Source organism: Capra hircus, chromosome 11 (assembly GCF_001704415.2).
Source record: "Capra hircus breed San Clemente chromosome 11, ASM170441v1, whole genome shotgun sequence".
NCBI classification, from domain to species: Eukaryota; Metazoa; Chordata; class Mammalia; order Artiodactyla; family Bovidae; genus Capra; species Capra hircus.
The window spans coordinates 43,532,055-43,552,361 of NC_030818.1; the positions used below are offsets into that span (position 1 = coordinate 43,532,055).

At 39.0% G+C, this 20,307-nt stretch overlaps 1 protein-coding gene across 4 annotated transcripts in view; it reads left to right on the top strand.

The window, feature by feature from the left end:
• Positions 1 to 20,307, top strand: part of GCFC2 (GC-rich sequence DNA-binding factor 2) — a 75,977-nt gene that overhangs the window by 13,246 nt on the left and 42,424 nt on the right. For all 4 annotated transcript variants that reach the window (XM_018055289.1, XM_018055291.1, XM_018055288.1 and 1 more), the window contains exons 3-4: positions 10,192 to 10,413; positions 11,485 to 11,582. In XM_018055289.1, the coding sequence (XP_017910778.1) occupies positions 10,192 to 10,413; positions 11,485 to 11,582 (320 nt within the window). The remainder of the gene's footprint in view (positions 1 to 10,191; positions 10,414 to 11,484; positions 11,583 to 20,307) is intronic.

Here is a 20,307-nt window from a genome sequence, read left to right on the forward strand (position 1 = left end):
TGAAGTACATAGATTATTTAAGTGATTTTCAATCGCCTTATATATTGGGCATCCCATTGTGATTTTCCCTTTCCTATAGATTCTTGTTTCTCTCTTATTTAGAGACCTTTCAATATTTCTTTTAGGGTAGGTTTAGTAATACTGAATTCTTATAGTTTTTACTTGTCTTTATCTCTCCTTCTATTCTAGATGATAATCTTGCCGGGTAGAGAATTCAGGGGCTTCCCTGGTGGCTCAGATGGTACAGAAGCCTCCTGCAATGCAGGAGACCTGGGTTCGATCGTTGGTTTGGGAAGATCCCTTGGTTGAAGAAATGGCAACCCACTCTAGTATTCTTGCTTGGGGAATCCCCATGAAGAGAGGAGCCTGGAGGGCTATAGTCCATGGGGTCACAAAGAGTCAGGCACAACTGAGCAACTAAGCACAGAGTAGAGTATCCAAGGTAGCAGGGTTTTCCCTTTCAGGACTTTGAATATATCATGCCACTCCTTCTGGCATGCAGAGTTTCTACAGAGAAATCAATTGATATCCTTATGGTGGTTCCCTTATAATTAACTCTTTGTTTTTCTCTGGCTGTCTTTAGATATTCACTTTAACTTTTGCCATTTTAATTATGATGTGTATCTTGATGTGAGTCTCTTTTCATCTTATTTGGGACCCTCTGTGCTTCTTATGCCTGGTTATCTGTTTCTTCTTCAAGGTTTAGGAAGTTTTCACCCATGATTTCTTCAAATATATTTTAATAGTCCCCTTTTCTCTCTCTTCTTGTGGAACCCCATTATTCATAGATGAGCATGCTTTATATTATCCCGTACATCATATATGTTGCTTTCATTTTTTTTATTTGTCTTTCTGTCTGCTATTCTGATTGAGTGATTTGCATTATTCTATCTTCCAATCACTGTGTGTTCTGTGTTATTTATTCTGCTATTCATTTTAATCTCAGAAATTGAGTTGCCTAATTTTGATTGGTTCATCTTCATAGTTTCTAGTTTATTGTTACAGTGATCTACATTTCTATGGATAATATTTCTTAATTCTTTAAGAATTTTTATTATCTTCTTTTTGAACTCAATGCCTGTAGACTGATGAGGTCTGTTTCGTTATTTGTTCTTTCATGGGTTTCTTCTTGTTCTTTTAATTAAGGGTAATTCCTCTGCTTTTTCATTTTACTTTATCTGTCTCTGAATTTCAGTTCAGTTCAGTTCAGTCGCTCAGTCGTGTCCGACTCTTTGCGACCCCATGAATTGCAGCATGCCAGGCCTCCCTGTCCATCACCATCTCCCAGAGTTCACTCAGACTCACGTCCATCGAGTCCGTGATGCCATCCAACCATCTCATCCTCTGTCGTCCCCTTCTCCTCCTGCCCCCTATCCCTCCCAGCATCAGAGTCTTTTCCAATGAGTCAACTCTTCGCATGAGGTGGCCAAAGTACTGGAGCTTCAGCTTTAGCATCATTCCTTCCAAAGAAATCCCAGGGTTGATCTGCTTCAGAATGGACTGTTTGGATCTCCTTGCAGTCCAAGGGACTCTCTCAAGAATCTTCTCCAACACCATAGTTCAAACGCATCAATTCTTTGGCGCTCAGCCTTCTTCACAGTCCAACTCTCACATCCATACATGACCACTCGAAAAACCATAGCCTTGACTAGATGGACCTTAGTCGGCAAAGTAATGTCTCTGCTTTTGAATATACTGTCTAAGTTGGTCATAACTTTTCTTCCAAGGAGTAAGCGTCTTTTAATTTCATGGCTGCAGTCAGCATCTGCAGTGATTTTGGAGCCCAAAAAATAAAGTCTGACACTGTTTCTACTGTTTCCCCATCTATTTGCCAGGAAGTGATGGGACCAGATGCCGTGATCTTCGTTTTCTGAATGTTGAGCTTTAAGCCAACTTTTTCACTCTCCTCTTTCGCTTTCATCAAGAGGCTTTATTTAGGAGAAACATTTATCTACTGTGGTCTTGAAGGGTTGTTTTTATGTGGGACTGTCCTTGTGTAGACCATGTGAGTCAGATATTTTGGGTGTGTGGGCTGCTTTTGGTATGGGTGCCAGGCACATCTTTCCTCAGCATTTGCTGGTCATTATCCCCTTGACATGCAGTGTGATTGGTGTCATAGTATCTAGAACCTGGGCTCTGTGGTGGGCAGGGCCTCTTCTTTTCTCTGAGGCGATCACAGCTCTGTTAGGGGCAGGCTCTGCTCACATTATTGAAATAGAAGCCCTGAAGGTTGTGTTTGATCAGACTTGAGTGCATGCCCTTCCCCAAAAGAGGTGACTATTGATGCAAGTGGGGCCTGTGTGGTCTCAGTGAAGCCATGTGCTGCCCATGCAGGCATCTGCAGTTCCACTTAGACACAGTTTAATTCGCATCTCTTTCTCCATTGGGTTCATTCCAGAGCTAGTGGTAAGCTCTGTTGTGGAGTGGGTCTAGAGGCTGGGGCACTGTGGCTGTAGGATCAAGGTGGTTGTGCCGTTGGGCTAGGCTGCCTCTGTGGCAGACCTCTCCCAGGACCTGTCTACCTTAATTTGAGCTCCATGCTGAGGTGTGGAGTGGGCAGGGCTGGGACACTCCTGCTGTGAAATGAACCATTGCATGCTCCTGCCCAGGGCCTTTCCACTGAGCCTCAGCATCCAGCCACCATGCATTTCTGTGGTACCACCTGGTGTGCCACAGCCAGACTCACCCCCTTCCATGTGTACATTGACAATGGGCTACGTGATTCAGCCAAGACCACAGCCCAGACCCTCAAGACTGTCTCCACAGAAGTAAATGGTGTTCCCTCCCAGGTTCTATTTGCACTTAGTGTATTTGTATTTGTGGCCCTACTTGGTGCATGCTTCTGATTGGGAAGTAAAGTGAGGCTTGGGAAGAACAGTGGGGGAGCAGCCATCAGCAACTAGTTCCTTTTCACCCTTACTGTTAGCAAGTCAGCATGCCTGCACTCAAATAAAGTCTAGGCTTCTCCAGCCCCTCTCTCTGTCCCAATAGATTTCTCAGCTGGCAAGGGTACTCCTCAGACAAGCGTCTGCCAGTGTGGACCTCCTCTCTTACCTGTCTCTCCCAAGGACATGGGTCTTGTCATAATGCCCCCTTTTTTTCCTGTCCTGCCCAGTTACATGGAGATGCTTCTTGCAGCTTTGGTTGTGTAGATTTGCTAGTTTCCAGTTGGTTTTCTGTGAGAATTGTTCCACTTGTAGATGTGTATTTGATGTATTTGTGGGGAGAGATGAGCTCCTACTCTGCCATCTTGATCACCTTCCTAACTGCTACTTTTTAGGTCAGATAATATATGTGAAAATTATTTATGAGTTATAAATCTGTAAGAATATGATATTTTCATTATTATAAAGTAATATACTAACATTATCAATTCATCTTATGTATGAACAGTATCTGCTATGTGGGAACCCTTGAGGTAGGTGTTAGATATAGACAGGACAGGCTGGAATAGTCTTCTTTGAGTTTTTATTTCCTTATTGTAGCTTGAGAGAGGATTAGCTTTATGTAACACTAGTTTTCTGACTATTTAGTCCACTGCTTGTGATTTATTGATTAACCCCATTAAGTCACTGATAGGTGAAAGTGAAAGTGTTAGTCACTCAGTCGTGTTTACCTCTTTGCAATTCCATGGACTATAACCTGCTAGGCTTCTCTGTCCATGGAGTTCTCCAGGCAAGAATACTGGAGTGGATTGCCATTTCCTTCTCCAAGGGAATCTTCCTAACCCAGGGATCAAACCCTGGCCTCCTGCATTGCATGCAGATTCTTTACCATTGGAGCCACTGGGGGAGAGACTGATAGGTGAGTCACTTCCAGTTCAAGTATTTTTCTTTCTATATTCATGCACTTGAGTGTTTGAACCTAAGTGTATCATCATAACCCTGGTTCAGTTCAGTTCAGTCGCTCAGTTGTATCTGACCCTTTGCGACCACATGAACCGCAGCACGCTGGGCCTCCCTGTTCATCACCAACTCCTGGAGTTTACCCAAACTCATGTCCATTGAGTCGGTGATGCCAACTAACCATCTCATCCTCTGTTGTCCCCTTCTCCTCCTGCCTTCAGTCTTCCCCAACATCAGGGTCTTTTCAAAGGAGTCAGCTTTTTGCATAAGGTGGCCAAAATATTGGAGTTTCAGCTTCAACATCAGTCCTTCCAATGAACACCCAGGACTGATCTCCTTTAGGATGGACTGGTTGGATCTCCTTGTAGTCCAAGGGACTCTCAAGAGTCATTTCCAACACCACTGTTCAAAAGCATCAATTCTTCTGCGCTCAGCTTTCTTTATAGTCTAACTCTCACATCCATACATGACCCCTGGAAAAACCATAGCTTTGACTAGACAGACCTTTGTTGACAAAGTAATGTCTCTGCTTTTGAATATGCTGTCTAGGTTGATCATAACTTTCCTTCCAAGGAGTAAGCGTCTTTTAATTTCATGGCTGCTGTCACCATCTGGAATGATTTTGGAGCCCCCCCAAAATAAAGTCTAACACTGTTTCCCCATCTATTTCCCATGAAGTGATGGGACTGGATGCCGTGATCTTAGTTTTCTCAATGTTGAGCTTTAAGCCAGCTTTTTCACTCTTCTCTTTCACTTTCATCAAGAGGTTCTTTAGTTCCTCTTCACTTTCTGCCATAACGGTGGTGTCATCTGCATATCTGAGGTTATTGATATTTCTCCTGGCAGTCTTGATTCCAGCTTGTGCTTCCTCCAGCCCAGCGTTTCTCATGATGTACTCTGTATATAAGTTAAATAAGCAGAGTGACAATATACAGCCTTGACGTACTCCATTTCCTATTTGGAACCAGTCTGTTGTTCCATGTCCAGTTCTAACTGTTGCTTCCTGACCTGCATACAGATTTCTCAAGAGGGAAGTCAGGTTGTCTGGTATTCCCGTCTCTTTCAAAATTTTCCACAGTTTATTGTGATCCACACAGTCAAAGGCTTTGGCATAGTCAATAAAGCAGAAATAGATGTTTTTCTGAAACTCTCTTGCTTTTTTGATGATCCAGTGAACGTTGGCAATTTGATCTCTGGTTCCTCTGCCTTTTCTAAAACCAGCTTGAACATCTAGAAGTTCACGGTTCATGTATTGCTGAAGCCTGGTAGCACATTAAAATCCCCTGCTGCTTCTGCTGCCAAGTCGCTTCAGTCATGTCTGACTCTGTGCGACCTCACAGATGGCAGCCTACCACGCTGTCCCATCCCTTGGATTCTCCAGGCAAGAACACTGGAGTGGGTTGCCATTTCCTTCTCCAATGCATGAAAGTGAAAAGTGAAAGGGAAGTCGCTGAGTCGTGTCTGACTCCTAGTGACCCCATGGACTGCAGCCTACCAGGCTCCTCTATCCATGGGATTTTCCAGGCAAGAGTACTGGAGTGGGGTGCCATTGCCTTCTCCAAAAATCCCCTAGGGAACTATAAAGATTGGGCAAGTTTGAAGCCAGGAGGAGAAGGGGATGACAGAGGATGAGATGGTTGGATGGCATTACTGACTTGATGAACATGAGTTTGAGCAAGCTCCAGGAGTTGGTGATAGACAGGGAAGCCTGGCATGCTGCAGTCTATGTTGCAAAGAGTCTGGTCTCAAAGAGTCGGACACAACTGAGCGACTGAACTGAGGGAGCTATAAAACATACCGCTGCTCAACTTTGCCTCAGATCAACTGAATTTAGATCCCATGTTTTGGATGGGAGCCTAGTTATCAGATTATCAACCTTTCCAGGTGGTTCTAATGTGCACCCAAGGTCAGGAAATGCTAACATTATCCTGAGTGTTTTGAGAAGTTGAAGAGACATCTGCATCATTTTCCTGGTGCTGTTTTACAAAAAATTCTAGTTAAGTAAATGATTTGATTTCCTTCTCCTTGTTTTTAATGAGCATGTTGGTTTCTAGTGTTAACCACTTCAGTTCAGTTCAGTTCAGTCGCTCAGTCGTGTCCGACTCTTTGCGACCCCATGAATTGCAGCACCTCAGGCCTCCCTGTCTGTCACCAACTCCCGGAGTTTACTGAAACTCATGTCCATTGAGTTGGTGATGCCATCCAGCCATCTCATCCTCTGTTGTCCCCTTCTCCTCCTGCCCCCAATCCCTCCTACTGCTTTATAATGAAACAACCGCTTCATGATTTTCTTAGTTCTGGTGTCAAGTATATTTTGTAATTTCTAAGAACTGTTTCTCTTTATCTGTTTCAAAAATTAGAGTGTTTTTCATCATGACCAAGTGGGTTTTATTCCAGGGATGCAAGGATTCTTCAATATTCACAAATCAATCAATGTGTTACACCATATTAACAAATTGAAAGATAAAAAACTGTATGATTATGTCAATAGATGGAGAAAAAGCCTTTGACAAAATTCAGTACCCATTTATGATGAAAACTCTCCAGAAAGCAGGTATAGAAGGAACATACCTCAATATAATAAAAGCCATATACAACAAACCCATAGCAAACATTATCCTCAACGGTGAAAAATTGAAAGTATTTCCTCTAAAATCAGGAACAAGACAGTGGTGCCCACTCTTACCACTACTATTTGACATAGTTTTGGAAGGCCTTGTCATAGCAATCAGAGAAGAAAAAGAAATAAAAGGAATCCAGATTGGAGAAGAAGTGAAACTCTCACTGTTTGCAGATGACATGATCCTCTACATAGAAAACCCTAAAGATGCCACCAGAAAATTACTAGAACTAATCAGTGAAAATAGTAATGTTGAAGGATATAAAATTAATACACAGAAATCCCTTGCATTCCTATACACCAACAATGAAAAATCAGGAAGAGAAATTGAAGAAACAATCCCATTCACCATTGCATTGAAAAGAATAAAATACTTAGGAATAAATTTGCCTACAGAAACAAAACACCTGTATATAGAAAACTATAAAACATTGGTGAAAGAAATCAAAGATTACACAAATAGTTGGAAAAACATACCATATTCATGGATTGGAAGAATCAATATAGTGAAATACTACCCAAAGCAATCTATAGATTCAATGCAGTCCCCATCAAACTACCAATGGTATTTTTCACAGAACTAGAACAAATAATTTCACAATGTATGGAAACACAGAAAACCTCGAATGGCCAAAGCAATCTTGAGAAAGAAGAATGAAACTGGAGCAATCAACCTCCCTGACTTCAGACTATACCGCAAAGCTACAGTCATCAAGAGAGTATGGTACTGGCACAAAGACAAAAATATAGATCAGTGGAACAAAATAGAAAGCCCAGAGATAAATCCATGCACTTATGGACACTTTATCTTTGACGAAGGAGGCAAAAATATACAATGGAGAAAAGATAGTCTCTTCAACAAGTGGTGCTGGGAAAACTGGTCAACCACATGTGAAAGAATGAAACTAGAACACTTTCTAACACCATAGACAAAAATGAATTCAAAATTGATTAAAGATCTAAATATAAGATGAGAAACTATTAAACTCTTAAAGGAAAATATAGGCAAAACACTCTGACATAAATCACAGCAAGATCCTCTATGACCCACCTCCCAGAGTAATGGAAATAAAAACAAAAATAAATGGGACCTAATTAAACTTAAAAGTTTTTACACAATGAAGAAAACTATAAGCAAGGTGAAAAGACGGCCTTCAGAATGGGAGAAAATAATAGCAAATGAAACAACTGACAAAGAATTCATCTCCAAAATACATAAGCAGCTCATGCAGCTCAATACCAGAAAAACAAGCATCCCAATAAAAAAAAGTGAACAAAAAAACTAAACAGACATTTCTGCAAAGAAGACATCAGTTCAGTCTCTCAGTCATGTCCAACTCTTTGCGACCCCATGGACTGCAGCATGCCAAGCTTCCCTGTCCATCACCAACTCCTGGAGCTTGCTCAGACTCGTGGCCATTGAATTGGTGATGCCATCCAACCATCTCATCCCCTGTCATCCCCTTCTCCTCCTGCCTTCAGTCTTTCCTCAGGGTCTTTTTCCATTAGTCAGTTCTTTGCATCACGTGGCCAAAGTATTGGAGCTTCAGCATCAGTCCTTCCAATGTATATTCAGCACGGATTTCCTTTAGGATTGACTCATTTGATCTCCATGCAGTTCAAGGACTCTACAGATGGCAGGTGAACATATGAAAAGATGTTCAACATCACTCATTATTAGAGAAATGCAAATCAAAACCTCATGAGGTATCATGTCATGCCGCTCAGAATGGCTGTCATCAAAAAGTCTGCAAACAATAAATGCTGGAGAGGGTGTGGAGAAAAGGGAACTCTCTTACACTATTGGTGGGAATGCAGCTCCTATAGCCACTATGGAGAACAGATTGAAGATTCCTTAAAAACTTGGGAATAGAACTGCCATACAACCTAGCAGTCCCATTGCTGGGCATACACACCAAGGAAACCAGAACTGAAAGAGACCCATTGTACCCCAATGTTCATTGCAGCACTGTTTACAATAACTAGGACATGGAAGCTGGAGAAGGCGATGGCACCCCACTCCAGTACTCTTGCCTGGAAAATCCCTTGGATGGAGGAGCCTGGTGGGCTGCAGTCCATGGGGTCGCCAAGAGTCAGACACGACTGAGCGACCTCACTTTCACTTTTCACTTTCATGCATTGGAGAAGGAAATGGCAACCCACTCCAGTATTCTTGCCTGGAGAATCCCAGGGACGGGGGAGCCTGGTGGGCTGCCGTCTCTGGGGTCACCCAGAGTTGGACACAACTGAAGCGACTTAGCAGCAGCAGCAGGACATGGAAGCAACCTAGATGTCCACTGGCAAATGAATGGATAAGGAAGTTGTGGTACATATACACAATGGAATATTTCTCAGCTATAAAAAGGAACACATTTGAGTCAGTTCTGATGAGGTGGATGAAACCAGAGCCTGTTATACAAAATGAAGTAAGTCAGGAGAAACACAAATCCTGTATATTAACACATATGTATGGAATTTGAATGACAGTAATGACAATCCTACATTCAAAGCAGCAAAAAAGACACAGATATAAAGAACAGACTTTTAGACTATGTGGGAGAAGGCGAGGGTGGGATGATTTGAGAGAATGGTATTGAAACACGTATATTATCCTATGTAAAATAGATGACCAGTGCAAGTTCAATGCATGAAACAGAGTACCCAAAGCCAATACTCTGGGACAACCCAGAGTGATAAGGCAGGGAGAGAGGTGGGAGGGGAGTTCCGGATGGGGGGAACACATGTATACCCATGGCTGATTCATGTTGATGTATGGCAAAAGCCATCACAATATTGTAAAGCAATTATCCTCCAATTAAAATAATTTATTAAAAAATAGAATTTTTCTATATCTCCAGTTATATGACATCCTTTTATTTCTCAAAGAATTTGGACTAATTTGTGAGAAAAGTCAGAAAATTTTACTCAGTGACTTAGTATTCCTGTTAATATTTTGAAGCACTAGAAATTATTATTTCCCTTTCCATTTTGTTTACCTTAAGAAACCGTTTGTTTCCTGAGTGTAGAGATAAATTTCAACTTAGATCGTGCATGAAGAAACTTATTTTGAGTTGAAAGAGTTGATATCAATGAATAAAATAAAAAATGAAATAAGGCTCTATTAAAAGATGTCCTTTAAATATTTTAATCCTGGTAAATAACCTGATTATTTATTTTATACTTTTTCACTTACATTTGTTTCTGTGAGAATTACTTCAGGCCCTTGAGCCTGATCTGAATGTGTACTGGGTTTTAGTCTCTCACTCCCTGTGTGCCTGGATGCCCAATGTCTAGGGGCAGGTCACAGTAGGCTGTCCCTTGTACTTTATGTCAGACTGCGCTCCCACCCGTCATTCTGCTCTCCATGCTCCACGAGTAACTCCATGATCAGTCCTCTCCACATCCCTACCCAGGTAATCTCAGAACTTCTGGAAAGGAGAAGTAGCTAGCCCTCAACAAAAAGTCAGCAACAACATCTGATGAATAAGAAACATAAAAGATTAATTGGAGGCGTTTCAGTTTATTTTCTGATGCTTCTAGGTTTGCTTCATTTCTTTATGTTATATTTAACCTCTACCAAAAGATCTTCCGTTATTGATGCAGATTTTGAACCTTTTAGTTATATCAAAATAATGAAAAAATTGGAGAAATGGTGCTTTTTCCCTTTAATTATGAGGAATATTTCTTTCTTTTGGTATTTTTCAATGTCCTCTTTGTTTCTTTCAGTAAATATCCCTGATGCAGCTTTTATTCAAGCAACCTACAGAAAATGCAAATTGGCCAAGGCCCAAGAGGACTATATTTCTTTGGATGTAAAACATACCTTCACCAACTCTGGTGTGAAGAAAAACAGTGAAGATTCTGAAAGTGAGCCTGATGATTTTAAAGATATAATGCCATTTACCCCAAAGCCTCAAACACTTAGACAAAGAATGGCTGAAGAAACAAGTACGTATTTAATTTATTTATAGTATATGAATATTAAGGCATTTTTCAGTAAAATATATTATGGTAAGTATATCCATAAAAACGTAATGTAGTATCTCCTTTCTAAAATGTTTTATACCAATATCACTGACATCATGGCTTCTAAAATATTTTACATGTCTGTATCAGAATGTTATCAAAGGGTGCAATAATGTTTACTGTTATCTGATCTCCACTTGATCCTTCTTGACAGGTTAAAAAATTTGTAGAGTTTTTGATAAAATATTTGGAAGCATCTATAGGGATTTTAGGTGTCATATATTAAAATCTTCCCTACTCTAGTAAAAAGTTTTCCTCAACTAATAATCATTAAGTCTCAAAGAATATTTTCACATTTCCCATTTATTAAGAGGAACATTTTACCAACTTTTTGTCACTTCAGATAATATCATTTCTGAATGGTATTTTGGTTCCTATTAACCCAGAAATTATTTTTGATACATATTTAGATTCTCAGGCATAAATGAGAATCTCTGATGAAACCAAGTGTTTCATTTTTTCCGAAGCTTTTTCATAAATGAGACCACCTGTTTTCAGTGAGACAGTGTGGTGATAAGTGCAGATTTTGAAGTCAAATTGCTCGAATCAAGGCCTGGTTTCAACACAGTCCTATGATATAGGGCTATGTTATATAACCTCCTGCTATCTAAATTTCTTTGTTTATTAAGAGAGGATACTAATAGTGCCTTCCTCCCAGAATTAGGTATTGGGAAGAAAAAGTTAACACATAAAAAGTGCTGCTAAGCCATTTATAAGCTCCTGAATTGCTGATTGCTGCTGCTAATAGAATGGCTCAGACAGTAAGGAATCCGCCTACAATGCAGTGGACTTTGGTTCGATCCCTGGGTTGGAAGATCCCCTGGAGAAGGGAACCCACTCCAGTATTCTTGCTTGGAGAATTCCATGGACAGAGGAGCCTGGCAGGTTACAGTCCATGGGGTCACAAAGAGTTGGACATGACTGTGCAGCTTTTCACTTCACTTTAATTAGAATGAAAAAATACGGAATATTTATACACAACTTTTTTTCTAGCAACTAGAAATGAAGAAACAAGTGACGATAGTCAAGATGAAAAAAATCAAGATATTTGGGAGCAGCAGCAGATGAGGAAAGCTGTTAAAATCACAAAGGTAGTAATTTTTTATACCATATATATTAATCTCATTCCATATGTATTTGTGGTAACAAATTACTGCAAACTTGACGACTTAAAACAATAGACATTTATTCTCTCATAGTTGTTAAGGCTAGAAGTCTCAATTCAAGGTATTGGTAGGACTGTGCTCCTTTTGAAGCCCCTGGGGAAGAATTCTTTTACCCCTCCCCTTTTTTTTCTTTTTTAAATTGAAGTAGAATTGACATACAGTATTTTGTTAGTTTCAGGTGTACAAAACAGGGATTGACTTTTAAATACATGATGAAATAAATCACCATGATAAGTCTAGTAGCCATCTTTCACCATGCAAAATTATTACAGCATAATTGACTATGTTCCTTAAGCTGTATATTATATCAGGGATCCCCAGCCTCTGGGCCATGAACTAATTAATACCTTCTATCAGATCAGTGGCAGCATTAAATTAGGAATAAAGCACACAACACAGGTAATATGCTTGAATCATCCTGAAACTATCCCCCATACACCTGATCTGCAGAAAAATTGTTTTCTGCAAAATCCATCCATGGTGCCCAAAAGATTGGGGAACACTGTATTATATCCCTGTGACTTATTTATTTTATAACTGGAAGTTATAAAATGTAATTCGCTTCACTTATTTCCCCCTCCCCTTGGGCAACCACCAGTGTGTTCTTTGTATCTATAAGTTGTCTATTTTGTTTTGTTTATTACATTCCACATATAAGTGAGATCAAAGAGACTGTCTTTGTCTTGTTACACTTAGCATAATACTCTGTATGTCCATCCATGTTGTGACAAATGACATGATGTCATTCTTTTCTATGGCTGAATAACATTCCATTGTGTGTATACACATACACACACACACGCACACACACACGTATATATGAGACTTTATATATATATATGTATGGCTTTATATATATATATACACACACACATATATATGGCTTTATATATATATATCTTACATATATAAGACATTATATATATATATATATACACACACATATATATAAAGAATCTACCTGCAGTGCAGGAGACACAGTAGATGTGGGTTTGATCCGTGGGTCAGGAAGATCCCCTGGAGAAGGAAATGGCAACCCACTCCAGTATTTCTTGCATGAAAAGAAATCCCGTGGACAGAATAGCCTGGTGGGCTACAGTCCAGAGGGTCGCAAAGAGTTGGACACAACTGAACCATGAAGTGTGTTCATGCACACACACGGACGTACACACACACCACATATTCTTTATCTATTTGCATATCAGTGGACACTTAGTTGCTTCCTTGTCTTCAGTTCAGTTTACTCGCTCAGACGTGTCCGACTGTTTGCGACCCCATGAATCACAGCACGCCAGGCCTCCCTGTCCATCACCAACTCCCGGAGTTCACTCAGACTCACGTCCATCGAGTCCGTGATGCCATCCAGCCATCTCATCCTCTGTCGTCCCCTTCTCCTCCTGCCCCCAATCCCTCCCAGCATCAGAGTCTTTTCCAATGAGTCAACTCTTCGCATGAGGTGGCCAAAGTACTAGAGTTTCAGCTTCAGCATCATTCCCTCCAAAGAAATCCCAGGGCTGATCTCCTTCAGAATGGACTGGTTGGATCTCCTTGCAGTCCAAGGGACTCTCAAGAGTCTTCTCCAACACCACAGTTCAAAAGCATCAATTCTTCAGTGCTCAGCTTTCTTCACAGTCCAACTCACATCCATACATGACCACTCGAAAAACCATAGCCTTGACTAGATGAACCTTTGTTGGCAAAGTAATGTCTCTGCTTTTCAATATGCTGTCTAGGTTGGTCATAACTTTTCTTCCAATGAGTAAGCCTCTTTTAATTTCATGGCTGCAATCACCATCTGCAGTGATTTTGGAGCCCCCAAAATTAAAGTCTGACAGTTTCCACTGTTTCCCCATCTATTTGCCATGAAGTGATGGGACCGGATACCATGATCTTTGTTTTCTGAATATAGAGCTTTAAGCCAACTTTTTCACTTTCCTCTTTCACTTTCATCAAGAGGCTTTTTAGTTTTTCTTCACTTTCTGCCATAAGGGTGGTGTCATCTGCATTTCTGAGGTTATTGGCAACTGTGAATAATGCTGCAGTGAGCATAGGGTTGCATAGAACTTTTCACATTAATGTTTTTATTTTCTTCAGGTAATTACCTAAAATGAAATTGCTGGATGATATGGTAGTTTTTTTTTCTCATGTTGAGGAATCTCCATACTGTTTGCCCTGGTTGCTGTACCAATGTACGTTCCCATGAACAATGTGCAAGGGATCCCTTTTTTCTACACCCTTGCCAAAACTTATTTGTTATCTGTGTGGCTATGTCAGGTCTTAGTTGTGGCATGCCCAAACTTCTCTATTTGTGGTGTGCAGGCTCCAGAGCACTCAGGCTTATTAGTTGTGGCACACAGGCTTAGTTTCCCTGCAGTGTGTGGGATCTTAGTTCCCCAACCAGGGATCATACCCGCTTCCCTTGTATTGGAAGGCAGCTTCTTAACCATTGGACCACCAGGGAAGTCCCATTTGTTGTCTTTTTGATAATAACTTTTAATAGGTGTGAGGTGTCTTATTGATTTGCATTTTCCTGATGAGTAGTGATGTTCAGCATCGTTTCATGTGTCTGTTGGCCATTTTAACTCTTTATTGAAGAAATATCTTTTCCAATCCTCTGTGGATTTTTGGATCAGGTTTTTTTTTTATATTGAGGTGTATGAGTTCTTAATATAATTTGGATATTAACTATTTATGAAATATATAATTTGAAGATATCTCCTCACATTCAATAGGGTGCCTTTTTCTTTTATTGATGATTTCCTTTGCTGCACAAAATGTTTTTAGTTTGTAATTCCATTTATCTTTGTTTTTATTGCCCTTGCCTGAGAAGGCATAGCCAAAAAAAATATTGCTGAGATTGATGTCAAAGAGCATATCATTTATGTTTTCTTCTAGGAGTTTTATGGTTTCAGAAATGATTTTTGTAAATGGTGTAAGAAGATGGTCCAATTTCTTTCTTTTGCAAAAATGTAGGTGTCCAGTTTTCCTAGCAGCATTTTGTTGAAGAGGCTGTTTTTTTCCTGGAGAAGGAAATGGCCAGTATTCTTGCCTGGGAAATCCCATGGAGAGATGAGCCTGGTGGGCTACACTTCATGGAGTCACAAGGGTTGGAAACAACTTAGCGGCTAAACCACCACCACTATCTTTCCCTCACTGTATGTTCTTGCCTTCTTTGTTATAGATTAACTGACCATATAAGCAGGTGTTTACTTCTAGACTATCTGTTCTGTTCCATTGATTTATGTATCTCTTTTTGTTCCAGTAATACGTTGTTTTGATTACTGTAGTTTGAAATCTGGGAGCTTGATATATCTAACTTTGTTCTCCCTCAAGATTTCTTTGGCTATTTCAAGGTCTTCTGTGGTTTCATATAAATGTTAGGATTATTTGTCCTTACTACATGAAAAATTTCATTGTTATTTTGGTGTGCTTGCTCAGTCGCTTTAGTCATGTCTGATTTGTTGCAACCCGATGGACTGTAGCCCACCAGGCTCCTCTGTCCATGGGAGTTTCCAGACAGGAATACTGGAGTGGGTTGCCATGCCCTCCTCCAGGGTTCGAACCCATGTCCTATGTCTCCTGCATTGAAGGTGGATTCTTTACCCACTGGGAAGCCTGGCATTTTGTTAGGGATTGCCTTGAATCTCTCAGTGGAGAATTCGTTCTTGCTTTGTCTAAATTCTGTTAGCTCCAGGTATTCCTTGCTTTGTGACCACATAATTTCTGTCCTCCACCTCCTTCTTTACACGGCTTTCTCTGTGCCTCTGCTTAATGTGTCTTTTATACGGATATGTGTCATCAGATTTAGGGCCTGCTTTGATGATCTCATCCAGGATGATCTCATCTTGATATTCTTCACTTAATTACAACCCCCAGGACTCTATTTCCAAAAAGGGTTATATTCAGAGGTTCCAGGAGTTAGGACATAGACCTAAATTTGGGAGGCCATCATTCAGCCCACTATACCATGTACATCATGTTCTTTTCCCACTAGATTATAAATGCTTTCCATATATTATAAGCCCCTTGAGGCATCTATATCTTTTTTACTTTTAATTTTACAGTTAAAAGTATGGTAGATGCCTAAATGTGACATTCAAACACATAAATAGGGTTAAAACAAAACTAACAACAGAAAGCATTACACTTGGGGTCAAATGTCCTGGATTTGGGTTCTGACTTTACCACTAAAATATACTCTCCATGAAGTCAAGAATTATTAACTGTTTTTTTCAGTGTTATATCCCATAGTGCCTAATATGGTGAGAGCTCAATAAATACTTGTATACTCTGAGAAAATCATTTCATTTTTCTAAATTTGTCTTCTCAACAATAAAATGGGAATGATAAAGTGGGAATGATAGTGTTACCTACCTGAGCAGGTGGCTATAAGGCTCAAAATTATAATGATTTTAATAAAAAATTTTTTTAAATTATTAACAACTTTATTTTTAATCTTTTTAGTAGGAGTGCTTTGAAATTTGGTTTGCTCTTTTAAGCAAGAAAATTTTTTACAATCTTCATACTATTAACACTGAAAAGCTAAGTAAAAGTAAGCCTTCAGTTGTAATTTAGAAGTCTCTGAGCCATTCTATTTTCTGGTTATTTGCAGTCTGAATTATTTTTTTTTCACTACTATTAATAAGAACAGAAATATTTGCTTGGTTTTTCTTCCTTTTTTTTTCTTTCTTTTGATCAGAGATGTTTTTGGCTGTTTTTCTTTCTTTGTAATGTGAAATATACTGTGTTACAACATGTATTACCTAGGAATGCATTCTTTTGCAAGTAACAGAAAACCCAAATAATGGTGGCTTAAAAAAATTAAAAGCTTTACCTACAAACCCACCAGCAGACTTCTATTTGCTATCTTTTCACTCAACTGGAGTTAGACGGCAACTTCTATAATGAAGAAACAAATATTTGGTTTGTTGCTGTTCTTAATTTACTTTATTGAAGTATACCTTATTTATAATATTGTAATTTCTACTGTATAGCAAAGTGACTTAGTTTTATATATACATATATACATTCTTTTTTCATATTCTTTTCCATTATGATTTATCACAGGATATTGAATATAGTTCCCTGGGCTATTAGGTTAGGACCTTCTTGATTATCTATTCTATACATAAGTTTCATTTGCATCTGAGATTTCAAAAAGTCCCAATATGTCCCTTCCCCACCTCCCCTGCCTTGGCAAGCACAAGTATGTTGTTTATGAGTCTGTTTCTGTTTCATAGGTAAAACTTCATTTGTGTCATATTTTAGACCCAAAATTTAAGTGATATCATATGGTATTTGTCTTTCTCTTTCTGACTTCCTTCACTTTGTGTGATAATCTCTAGGTCCATTCATGTTGCTGCAAATGGCATTATTTCATGCTTTTTTATGGCTGAGTAGTAGTCTGTTGTATTAACATATGTCTTTATCTTAACCACTTCATCTTTACCCACTCATCTGTCAGTGGACATTTAGGTTGTTTCCATGTCTTGGCTATTGTAAATAGTGTTGTGGTCAGTGTTGGGGTGCATGTATCTTTTTGAATCATATTTATCTTTGGATATATGCCCAGGAGTAGGATTGCAGGACCATATAGCAGCTTTATATTTTGTTTTTTTTGAGGAACCTCCATATACTGTTGACCACAGTAGCTGCACCAGTTTACATTCCCAACAACAGTGTAGGAGGATTCCCTTTTCTCCATACCCTCTCCAGCGTTTGTTATGTGTATACTTTTTAATGATGGCTGTTCTGACTGGTAGTCACGTACATGTAGTCATGTACAGATTTGAGAGTTGGACCATAAAGAAGGCTGAGCACCAAAGAATTGATGTTTTCGAATTATGGTGCTGGAGAAGACTTGTGAGAGTCCCTTGGACTACAAAGAGCTCAAACCAGTCAATCCTAAAGGACATCAATCCTGAGTATTCATTGGAAGGACTGATGCTGAATCTGAAGCTCCATTTCTTTGGCTTCCTGATATGAAGAGCAGAATTTGAAAAGACCATGATGTTGGGAAAGATTGAGGGCAAAAGGAGAAGGGGGCGGCAGAGGGTAAGATGGTTAGATACTATCACTGACTCGATGAACATGAATTTGAGCAAGCTGTGGCAGAGGAGCCTGGATGCTGCAGTCCATGGGGTTACAAAGAGTTGGACACTGCTAGTGACTGAACAACAGCAACATGCTGACTGGTGTGAGGCAGTACCTCATTGTAGTTTTGATTTATGTTCTTATATTGGTTAGCAGTGTTGAGCATTTTTTCATGTGCCTGTTGGCTGTGTGTCTTTTTAGAAAAATATCAGTGTAGATCTTCTACCCATTTTTTGATTGGGTTGTTTTTGTTGTTATTGTTATTGAGTTGTATGAGCTGTTTGTAGATTTTGGAATCTCCCTGTCAGTTGGATCATTGGCAAATATTGGGTTGTTCAGAAATTTTATTCTGTATTTGGCCAACCCAATATTTTCTTCCACATCATTAGTTGTCTTCATTTTGTTTATGGTTTCCTTTGTTGTATAAAAGCTTATAAGCTTGATTGGGTGCTACTTATTTATTTTTGCTTCTATTTCTAATTTGCTTTGATGTAAGAAAATATCTGTGTATGTCAGAGAATGTTTTGCCTATGTTCTCTTCTAAGAGTTTTCTGATGTCTTACAGTTAAGTCTCTAAACCATTTTGAATTTATTTTTTGTGTATGGAGTAAGGGTATGTTCTTACTTTGTTAAATTACATGTGGCTGTCCAGCTTTTCCAACACCACTTGCTGAAGAAATTCTTTTCTCCATTGTTGCATTCTTGCCTCCTTTGTTGAAGACCAGTTGGCCATAGTTGTGTGGATTTCTTAGTTTTTTTACATTGATCCACATGTCTCTTTTTGTGCCAGTATCACGCTGTTTTAATTGCTGTAGTTTTATAGGATTGTCTGAAGTTTGGGAGGGTCATACCTATAGCTTTGCTTGTTTTCCTCAGGATTGCTTTGGCAATTCTGTGGTTTCTATGGATTGTTTGTTCTAGTTTTGTGAAAAATGTTATAGGTAATTTGATAGGGATCACATTAAATATATAGATTGCTTTGAGTAGTATGGACATTTTAACAATGTTAATTCTTCCAACTCAAGAGCATGGGATGTCTTCCGTTTCTTTAAATCATCTTCAGGTTCCTTTATTAATGTTTTATAGTTCTCAGCACATAAGCCTTTTACCTCCTTGGTGTGGTTTATTTTTAAGTAGTTTTTACGTGATTTTTAAGGGATTATTTTTATTCTTTCTCTTTCTGATGGTTCCTTGTTAGTGTAAAAAAAATGCAACAAATTTCTGTGTGTTAATCTTGTATCCTGGCTAGTTCGTGAACTTGTTTAACAGTTCTAATAGTTTTTGTATGGGTTGTTACGGTTTTCTGTGTATCATGTTACATTTTCAAATGACAGTTTTTCCTCTTTGCTTCCAATCTGGATACCTTCTATTTCTTTTTCTTGTCTGATTGCTGTGGCTAGTACTTCCAGTACTGTGTTGAATAGAAGAGGTGAGAGTGGGCATCCTTGCCTTGATTAGATTTTACCAGGGAGGTTTTCCATTTTTCACCACAGTATTATGTTGGCTGTAGGTTTATAGCTTTTATTACATTGTAGTATGTTCCCTCTGGACCCAGTTTCTTAAGAGTTTGTATCATGAATGTTGAATTTTGTAAAATGCTTTTCCTACATCTACTGAGAAGATCATGTAGTTTTGTCTTTTCTGTGTCAGATGTGGTTAATTACATTCATTGATTGATTTGTGCATGTTGAGCCATTCCTGTGATCCTGGGATGAATCCAACTTGGTCATGGTATATGATCTTTTTTATGTGTTGTTAGATTCAGGCTGCTGGCATTTTATTTGGACTTTTGCATCTATATTCATCAAAGATACTGGCCTATAATTTTCTTTTTTTATAGTATCTTTATCTGGTTTTGGTATCAGGGAAATAGTGGCTTCATAGAATGTCCTTGGGAGTGCTCCCTCCTTTACAGTCTTTTGGAAGATTTTGAGAGGGATCAATATGAGTTCTTTTTGTATGTTTGATAGAATTTGCCTGGGAGCTATTAGGTCCTGGGCTTTTGTTTGTAGGGAGGTTTTGTGTTTTTTTTAAATTGCATATTCTGTTTCACTTCAAGTGATTGGTCTTTTCAAAGTATGTTGTTTCTTCTTGATTCAGTTCTGGTGAGCTGTTATGTTTGTAGAAATTTGTCCGTTTCTTCCAGGTTGTTCAGTTTGTCAGTATATAATTGTTCATAGTGTTTTCTTATAGTTTTTTTGTATTTCTGCAATATCAGCTGTGATTTCTCCTCTTTCATGTCTCACTTTGCTTATGTGATTCCTCTCTCTTTTCTTCTTGGTGAGACTGGCTAGAGGTTTGTCAATCTTATTTATTCTTTCAAAGAAACAGCCTTTGTTTTTATTGATTTCTTTCTATCATTTTTAATCTCTACTTTATTTCCTCTCTGATCATTATTATTTTCTTCTGACTTTGAGTTTTGTTTTTTTCTCCTTTTTCTAATTCTTCTAGGTGTTAGATTTTTTATTTGAGATTTTTCTTGTTTCTGTAGAAGGCCTGTATCACTGTGAACTGTCCTCTAAGTAAACTGCTTTCATTGCATCCTATAGATTTCTAT